Source organism: Hippoglossus hippoglossus, chromosome 21 (genome assembly GCF_009819705.1).
Source record: "Hippoglossus hippoglossus isolate fHipHip1 chromosome 21, fHipHip1.pri, whole genome shotgun sequence".
NCBI lineage: Eukaryota > Metazoa > Chordata > Actinopteri > Pleuronectiformes > Pleuronectidae > Hippoglossus > Hippoglossus hippoglossus.
Genome location: NC_047171.1, coordinates 19,719,164 through 19,729,401, shown reverse-complemented (window position 1 = coordinate 19,729,401; position 10,238 = coordinate 19,719,164). Strand labels below are relative to the sequence as shown.

Sequence of the window (10,238 nt, the reverse complement as noted above, 5' to 3'; positions counted from 1 at the left end):
ATCCATAGATTCATGTTGTTGACGGAGGTTCAGGTGTGAAAGTGCTCAGTGTGTGTTTGTATGCACAGGCAGGTCACGTTATTCCAACTCTCGGTGACATCTGCGTCACTGCTTTTCTGTAGCTTACAACTACTCGGATGCTCTTTAATCTCTCTGACAAAGTTTGTCACTGTCGTTAACAACAGGTACGATAAGTACAAGAGCAAACTTGCTTTGTGTGTGATATTTGTGAAAAGGATAACTGCTCTGGTTTGATCCAAAGTTAAAACACCAGCCGGTGCCCAGAGACCTGCAGAAACAGAGTCAGAAACAATCACAATACAGCTATTACTGGGGTTTATAGTAATATTTTTTATTTCATCTTTATTTCAATTATGAGAAACTAGAGACTGACGCTGCTCTACTTTATAAATGCACTTTATAATGTGATAAATTGATGTTGGTGTGTTGTGTGTAGGAGCTCATTCGTTTCCATAATTCTTCCTACACAGCTCAAGCAAATGAAAGCAACATCAGTAAATGCAGTTTATACAAGGTTAAGAATCTTCCTGTTTAAATGCATCAATCTCTACATTTAAGCAATGCTTGAGTGTATATATAAACAGTATTTTAAGTGTCTACTTTGGTTTGAATATTTTACTTACTGATCGTGAGATAAAATGTTTTTATCCAATCAACTGTAAAATAGGTTTTAAATGACTGACAGCTTGTGAGAGAGTTAAGGATGCTCTCCTCTTTCCTCTCCAACTGTGGAGTCATGTAGAGGGAGGAAAGGAAAGATGAATGGTTTTAATCTTTTTATGACACAAATGTTTGGCTATAATTTTTGATAAAGGGATGATTAAAAAGAAAAGCTAGAGTGTCTGGAAGCATGCAAACTGTCCATGGTGAATACAGTATAAGACCTGAATAAAGTGGGGGCATCAGAGGGTCAGTGAAACAGGAAATAGCAGGAAAAGTAAATGACAGACTGAGCAGCTGGCGAGGAAGCAATGGCGGCTGAATGACTGGAGAACAATGAAGAAACAGGACAGGAAGCAGCGGATGGGAAACAGGAAGTTTAACGCTGTAGAGAAGGAGACGCAGTTCACAGTGAGGAGAGCAGAATAATGGAGGACAGAAGAGAGGACTGATGTCACCTGCAGGTCCAGGAACCAAGCCAGGGGCCACATCCTTTAAAATATAGTCACCTCCATCTAGTGGACGAGGCAGGAAATACAAGTATGTTTTTCCACCAAATACTGGATTTATGTTTTGTTTAATAGGATTCTGACTTGACTCAGAGAGAAACCAGAGGTTCTATAGTGTAATAAGAGTTCCCACAACGAGCAAACATTGGCAAGTTAACATGCTGAATATTTCTTGCTTTAAATTTAAAAGTCTGACACGAGTGTTGTTGGATGTTTGCATCAGTTTAAAGAGTTTACATTTGCTTTGTTTCATCAACAAACAAACATTAATTACTGGATTATTTGATCTAGCTACTTAACGTTATATGGTTTCCTGCCCACCAAATATAGTGAAGCGCAAATAATTACGTTTCCAGCAAATACAGCCTCTAGCTAGTTTGGGGGAGCTGAGAAATGTGGAGCATTCCCAGGAAATTGACATTTATACTCAAAATCATTTTCACTCTAAAAAATGAATTTCAGCAGACAGCGATTCTGGTTTCCTGCTGAACAATCGTTTCACATATTCAAGCTGCAGCGAGCCTTGAGAGCCTTGGGAGCGCTGAACCGCTGGTGAACTGCTGGATTAAAATGTGAGGAGGTTGGTGTGACTGTTTCAAATGTGCAAGAAATTGAAAATGTGAACAAAGCCCTTATAGTATTCTTCACTTGGCAGCAGATGTAAGTTTTATGTTTAAGCTGTTTTTAGGTTGTTGTTACACCAGCATTGTATTTCTGGACGTGCTTGTACATTTTTCTGCTGTTCACCTGTCATTCAACATTTGATAATGCCAGGATTTATTAGTTATGTCGGTAATATAAGATGAAACAAATCTAATTAGAAATATAATAATAAAAAATAGACACAATTGTAGCCAACATTTTTTTATTTACTGTTAACAAATGAACAGTCACACAATAGATTTTAAAGGAATTGTGTCTATACCATACTAATGTCTTTATTTTATACTATAGTCATAATAAACACATACTAGACATGTCATCTAATACATGGAATCGGAACATTTACAATCCGATACAAGCGAAGAAAAGCACTCCCATCGTTTACTTAAATAAACGTAGCAAAATTACAATTGAGCAATAAATAAAAACTGAATTTCATGTATAAGTCTTGAATTGAACAGTTTACTTAAGAGCAGTACAGTGAAGTATCAAAAGAAAAAGAATAGTTTCTGTGACAATTTTTGAGGTACTTCTAATTATTTAATTACACTACTATGGATTTAAACTATAGCAATATGTAATATTTTTGATGTTAAGTATATCTTAAGCGTTAAGGATTGTTTTACAGATTGTATGTTTTACCAGAAGTTTAAAACTCCATTTCTAAAACAAATTTCTGAATTTCATAAACTAATGAAACATATGAAGTTTTGCCTGTAGCAGCAAGATTATCTAAAATTGAAAGTAAAACCTGATCCTGAAAAGTTATCAGGAACCACGGCTGTCAGATAAATATAGTGGAGTCAAAATTTCCATAGTGACAGTAGCGTAAAAGTAGAAAACTACCATTACTGCAAATACACCATACTTATGTAAAGGCATTTAATAAAGCTCCTAACACTCTTGCATGAACCCACATAAGTGATGGTCTCCTGAAAGAAACGTGAGCTATTAACAGACACTTTTCACAGACGACAATTTTTCGCTCCTGATGATTCAAACGTGCTGTCTGGCATTAGTGCATCCATGTGTTAAATGCAGACTCCTTCAAAAAGAATGGTGGATTTACATGACAGACACTGCTGGCGAAAAAGCCAAACAAGTGGGAGGATTGAAAAAAGCCACCGAGCTCCACTCGTCAGAAAAAGAGCATCACCTGTCTGAAAAATTGTAGGAATTATTGAAGTCAGTTGTGACAAGATTCCACTCATGAGTCAAACCACTTTCATTTCAGCACATGAAACATAAAAATACCAGAGTACTGCACTGAGCTGATTTTGTAACTGGAGATATTTTTCTCTATAGTTTAGGGTCAATACCTTTGCCTTTTTTCAAGAATGAATAACCTTCGGCTCAGAATTCAGCTGAATACCAGGCTCTGCTCTTTTAATACAGCGAGACCCAACATCAGTGCATCATTTGTCAGTCAGAGTTTCTCTAGTTACGTTTACAGAGTCAGCATAGAAGCTGTGTCTGATTGCAGTAAAAACACTTCTATTTAGAATCAACACACACTAGACTTCAGATCTGATTAAAGGCTCATTTACGGACAAGCAGATGGAAATGTAGCAGTACCACAGAAAATCATGGGGGGCAGTGTATCCCATAGTTGATGCGAGATGACCATAAGACACGAGAAATAAATTTCAAAGGTCAGCTGTTTTTGCTTCTTTCTTTAGAGTCACAGTATCACATCTTCCTTCACCTCTGTGCGGCCCCCTAGTGGACGTATTGCTTGACAATCATGCCAACGTAAAGGATGCGTGTATGTATGTGGACACTAATGATTACATCATTTGAAACTGACATAACTTTGTGTACATAAAGTTGAGCCTTAACTCACTTTCTCTAACCCTGGGTCTCTTTGTACTGGTATATCTTGATGCAATGGTGCATGCTGTCAGACACAGCAAGTTGGCCCTCAGGTAGCAGTGTAAGACCACGTGGACTACTCAAGCCCTGAGTGACTATTGGCCACCCCGGTCCATGTGCTGGGTACCACAGGACTCTGTGTACCTCCCCCCAGTCCACTACCAGCACGTTGCCATCTGTATCTATACAGATGCCCCAGGGGCAAACCAGGACTGGTCCCATACCAGCACATACACCCAGAATTCTCACTGTGTTCCAGCCTGGCTCCAGAACTTTGATGCAAGGTACACGACCTGTTTCATTGCCTCTTTCGGACACCGCTATCAATCCTGAGCTCAAACAAGCTGCTACTAAGTAGGGGCGGTGGAATCCAGTCACCACTGTGCGCTCAAGACGGGATCCTGTTTTAGGTTCCAGCTTTAGAGCAATAAGGGTACCTTTCCGTATATCAGCTACCAAGAACTCATCCAGCCTGGTTACTGTCACACCTCTAGGAGCTTCCAGTTCATCTTTTGCAGAGCCCCACCCAGATCCTCCAAAGGTCTGGAGCAGACGGCCGTGCCGGCTGAACACAAGTAGGGCCCGCTCTGCAGCGCAGCTCAGTGCAATCAAACCCTTAGCATTGACAGCAATATCAAAGTAGTTCCGACATCGTCTGGCAGATCCATCTGAAGTTGGGGAGATTACTTGCTGGACGACATTTCCCCGAGGGTCAGTCACCTGTTTCAAAGTTTACATTTAGTTTTACCCCAGTTGACAACAAAAAATTATCTCGTAGTCATATTGTATCTTGTATGAAAAAATTGTTATGAGGACACATACCTGGATGCGTGCATTTCCGCAGTCAACTATAAAGAGTTGGCCTTGTGGTGTGGCATGGATACCACTTGGCAGGGTAAGGTCAGCCCGACCTGATCCCTGCTTCCCAAACTGCCTGGTCAGATGAGCTCCTCTGGGGTTGAATGCTGTAAAAGATGGGTCCCCCTCCTCCTCCAACTCGATCAAGGCTGGTTCTCCTCTCTCTCCTCTGCCTCTCTTTGGTTCTTGAGAGGAACCATCTATGACAGACATTGATAAAGACCTACCCACAAGGGGTTGTTTTGAGCCAGCCACTGTAATTCTTCTCTGTGGCTGACGTAACATATGATGAGCTTTATATGAAGGGTATGAAAGGGTATGTCCAATATCAGAGAGCCTATGCCCTCTACCAAGAACTGGCGAGGTTGAGCTTGACATGGAGTTGAATTTGTTACACTTGACCCTCCAACCTCCTTCCTGATTATTCGACCCACCACTGATCAGTGGGCGTGTGTTGTGAGTCAAGTCCACTGCAGATTTTGATAAACGGCCGTTGTAGTTCAAAGAGCCTCTGTTCATGTTGTAGTCATGTGATGGGCTAACAATGAAGGTATAGTTGGAGTCAAGGCTGTCTGTAGGTGATGGTGCTCGGCCAGAGTCCCCAAGCGTACCTAGAGAGTGTTCATCAGAGGATTGGCTGAGGCGGGAGTGAGGTCGGCCCCTGGAGGTGAGGTCTAAGCAGCTTCGGCTGGTCAGAGGCTCTCTTGGACTCAACCTAGGAGATGTTAGTGCACTGTTGCCATGCCTCAAAAGTCTACTATTGGACTCTTGACTGACTTTTCCTTTATCACCTTCCTGGCTGTCCAAACTCAAGTAGTGACCCAGCTTAGCATGTCTTCTTTCTGGTGAGGGGGACAGCTTCCTACCAGAGACCAGAGAACGTGACCTCCTCTGGTTCCTGGGAGAGTAGTGTTTTCCATTGCTATTCATCTTGTACACCTGCTCCTTGCCTTCAGTATCCATGTTTGGAAGTACCGTAGGGACAACCAGATATACATCCTCCCCCTGTTGCTGAAAGGAGGCTGATTCCATATCATCATCTTGGGATGACTCCCAGTCAGACTGTTGAAGCCAGGGACACGTCTTCCTTGAGGAGACCTTTTGTTCCTCTTCTGATTCCAGATCACTCCGGGTAGAGAGACTGATCTTTCTAATGACCCTGCCTGTTGGTGACGTCCACCCCTGTCCCAGGATGCCTTTCTCTCCTGCAGCACCTTGATCATTTTTGTCTTCACATTGTATCTCCTGTGAATGTAGAGCACAAATTTGCCCCTGTTGTCCACAACCTCCAACATGCAAGCACAGACTTTGTTCTTGCATACGGATATCTCCAAAGCTGACAGCATTTGGTTGGGAGCTAGGCTTGAAGTTCACTTTCTTTAGAGAAAGAGAGATTTCCCAGGGTTGTAGAAACTCTGTGACCTCCTTCAGAAGCAGATTCTGATTATGCCCACTTTGATCCAGACCTGGCTGCTGACCAATTCCTTGCATTTGCTGCTGAAGTTGGGTTAGTCTGTGGAGCCTTCGTTCCAACAGGGACTGGCTTACTCGGACTGCTGCCATGTTCTCTCTCAGGACCTGCTCCAGACGCTGCTGAGTGTCCCGATGGTCTTGCTCCACCCTCTCCTGCAGGCGCCGTTCCTCTCTGCGAGCTCCCAGGATGGCCCGCTCTACACCCCGCTTCACAGATTCAGTCTCTGTTGCATGACGCTCTTGAAGTCGACGCAGCTCTGCCTCTGCCTGGGCAAGGTCGCAACGTGCCTGTGTTGCCCAACATGAAGAAGACTGAGGCAGGAAAGCAGGGGAAGAAATGTCTGACTGACAATCAGGACTGGGGCTGTGTGCTGGGTTAGGGGAGTTGGGGTTGCAACCGAAAGGAGTTCCCACAAACATCATCACGGAAGGACGGATGGATCTTTTCTTCTTTCTAGCATTCAGTTTGAGTTCCTGCAGACAGACATGATAAAGGGAAAGAGAAAAAAAGGACATAAACAACAAAATCGTTAACATATTAAATGCTTTGTTTTTATGCTGTGCTGAATCATTACTGTTTCCATTTCTAAAAAAGACTCAATTGTACCAATACAGAGATATTTTAACCAAAGTTATTTCTCCTCCTACAATTTGAATAACTGAGCCACATTTTCTCAATGAATCACAGAACTTGCAGGTTTCTTATTAACTTACGCCACTGAGGACCATCAGTGTAAGATGAACCTCAGTTTTAAGCACTGATGTTACTTGGCAACACCGGCTCAGCACCCTTATAAAAGGAATTCATACCTTAAGATGTCGCATGCCCAACAATTTCTCAGCAAATCATAAATTAATGAAGTTGTATTCCTCACAGAAATGTATAATCAGCTGGTTAACGTTAGCATCGGCAGACGTTTTAAGTGGATGTTAAATGCAGATGGCAAGTGAATTTATACTCTCTATATATATGATTTACAATAGCTTGAACATTTCACTACATTATAATAAGAAATACTTTCATCAGACTTTATTTTCTTCACGGGGAAATGTGTGACAGACACTTGAACAAAGAATGTAGCTTAATCAAATTCGGCACGCTCTACTTCAGCCAGGCAAAGGTGATGGAGTTACAACATTTTTCTAACCAGATGGGTCTTTTATTAGAGCTACTGTTACGCTGCCAAGTGAACAGATGCTTATGGGAAGGTGATAGAGCGATGAAGGAAGGTCATGAGAGGGACGAGTGAGTGGGCAGGACGAACTAGCACAGAGGAGGAAGAACATTTGGGGTTTTGCACTGAGAGAGCATTAACATTTCAAATGGTGGCGAACAGCCAGCAGCGTCCAGAGTGAAGGCTGGAGTGGGAGGTAAAGACACAGCCCGAGTGTCAACACAACAATACTTCTCAACTCCCCACTTCTGAGAGCAGACGCCACTTTGATATTTTATTCATAAGCAGTACAAAGTGATGTAGAGAAACAGCAGTGAAAGATGTCTCTCCTCTCTGTGATGTATTGTGAGAACACCGGAGACCCAGGGCGCCATCACATAATAAATACTAAGTGATTTTCTGACTGGTAAACTGACTATGATACAGTTTAATACCGGACACATTAATAATTAAGCTTTGCGAAAAAAATAATTAAGCTTTGCGAAAGAATCTGTTCTTCATATGTGGAACTTGTACGAATTTTGAAGAATTCTTCCAGCGTCACTGGCAGTGAAGTTATTTATGATGAGGAGGTGACAGGTGTACCTGAGGCACCGTTCCAGCCCCATCTCTGTGTCACAGACCAGGTTTCCGCTCAAATTACCAAACTACATTATAGATGAGGAGGGTCCAGTTGCGCAGGACGACTGGGTTGGATCAAGAAGACGCTCAATTTGCAGCTCAGTGTAACGACTCCAACTTTTCAAATGATGAAATTAACAAAACTATGGACTCATTTAAAATGGCTGTCGACAATTATTCTCGTTATGTTTGCATTTTCTTACAAAATACACATGAAATCAAAGTCATATCCTAATAAAATCCACTTGATAATGAATCCACGATAATCTCATTTTGTAGAAAGCTGAAAAAACCAAAGTCCACCCTCCTTCTTACCTGTCGTCAGGTACGAGCACTGCTTCGACCCCATGCTCCACTCGTCGTCACCTCGTCTCATCACCCGTCCACTTTTACCATCAACCTCTGGCCCATCGCTCTGGCTCTGTCCTCTCCGATTGGCTGTTGCTGGGAGACGGACAAGCCGTCTCCGGTTTCCTCTGTGTGCAAACGCAGAAGCGTGTGCATCCACTCTTGACATTTTTCTCGGTCTTAGAGCTATGTGCTTTACACTTAATACTTGCTGTGTTTTAGATGTCTGAGTTAATAAAAGAGGAAGAGACGTAAATAATAACTAGGAGTACTGAGGAAATGTATTCATATTTATGCTTTTTTTCCTGCATTAATTGTTTTCTAGGCTCAGTGTCGTGTCTGCGTTTGAGCCACGTCTCTATATGATCTCAGTTCTGCTTCTGTAATGGGCTGAAGAGTAGAGCTGCAACTAACAATTATTTACATGATTAGTTTAAATATACAGGATATTTCCTCAATTAATCAATTCAAGATTTAATTGATAAAATATCAGAAATTTGTTCCCAGACTAATGTTTTTGTCATTTCTTCTTTTAAAACATTTATTTACCGATTATCACAATTGTTGCTGATTAGTTTTCTGTTGATGGACTAATTGATTAACAGACTTCAGCTTGACCAGTCGAAGGTGTCTTACTATGTTTTTTTATCTTGTAATGAGTTCTACTGAAAATATGACTTCATACAAGATTCTAACACTATAGGGGCTGCAACTAATGATATTAGTATCAATTTAATCTCTTATTTATTTATTCTTATCGTTTTGTAAGTGAAAGTAAAAGTTTAAAATCTTGTTCTTTTATTTCATCCAACCAATACTTCATATGCAAGCGGTTCAATTCATATAACATTTTAAAAAGCAACAAATCATCAGTGGAGAAAGCTAGAAAAAGGACTATTCAGCTTTTTTTCCTGATCAACTAATCGATAATTCAATTAATTGTTTCACCGTATGTTCATCAGTGCAGATGTCTTTGACTCCTCAACACCCAGCATGTCTGTTATTTCCATTTGTTCTGTTAATTCAAACCTGCTGCATTTATTTATTATAGTTTTTTTTTTTTTACAACTTTACCAGTAAAAGAAGATTGGAATCTAGGTGACAAGACTTACTACCACCTAATTACATGTATTTAACGGCCATATAACTGGAGGCAAAGATACACCTGCACCGGCAGTCCTGAGAGAGCCAGTGATAAAGGGATCAGAGCCCTGGGTCAAAGGTTTAAATGGCACAGTATCCTGGTTCCCATCAAATTGTTTTTCAAAAATTTGCTTTTACAGGAATCTCAAACCAGCAAATGCAGTTTTATAAGCAGGAAACTGGAAATGGAGATCAGTGAGCAGGTAAACATTCGATGGGCTCCACCCTCCAGCCCCTAAAAGCATAAATAATAGATGAACACTGCTCAGTATTTTTGCAGTGAGCATGCTAACTTGCTTACTATTGGGATCAGGCTCAAGGTGTCCCGAGAAAAAATGTAAATGTCACTAGATTTTTCTATTTCACAAAAAGTAAGTTTATGTAATTTTCTCCCTGCTACTGGAGATTTTCATATTTCCAACCTCCCATAATTAATTCAAATAAAACAGTGGAGGGAGAGACAGGAAAGAAAGGACACAGACACATGCGATATTGCTAGGCAAAGAATTTATAAATTAATAAAAACATTCCCTTTGTAGTGTTCTTCTGACAGCTTTATCCCACTTTGTATTTTGTCCTTTTTTCTAATGATTTCAAAATATAGAAAAATATTTCTGACAACATTCAACATCATTACATTATTTTAGCGTGATTTTCATTCTGACCCGTTGATTATTTCACACACCTCTGCATTTCTGACCCATTGCTTTTTTTCCCCATTTTTACAGTATTTACACATTAAATCAGTCCACATCATCTTCTCAGATTCAAACAGGGGACATTAGAGCATGTTTGCATAGATCACAGGGGAGAAATATTAGTGAAAAGTCAAAGCTTTCCAAAGAAAGAAAGAAAGAAAGAAAAATGAGTGAAGATGCAGTACATCCCATGATAA

The 10,238-nt window shown here is 40.9% G+C and overlaps 1 protein-coding gene across 1 annotated transcript; it reads right to left on the bottom strand.

The window, feature by feature from the left end:
- Positions 1-2,051: 2,051 nt before the first annotated feature.
- LOC117755317 lies at positions 2,052-8,321 on the bottom strand. Its single transcript, XM_034575002.1, has 3 exons — positions 8,168-8,321; positions 4,548-6,530; positions 2,052-4,445 (listed from the first exon to the last, which is right to left on the bottom strand). Exons 2-3 carry the CDS (start codon positions 6,477-6,479, stop codon positions 3,702-3,704), a joined length of 2,676 nt encoding a protein of 891 aa, XP_034430893.1. The 5' UTR covers positions 6,480-6,530; positions 8,168-8,321; the 3' UTR covers positions 2,052-3,701.
- Between the last annotated feature and the right edge of the window lie 1,917 nt (positions 8,322-10,238).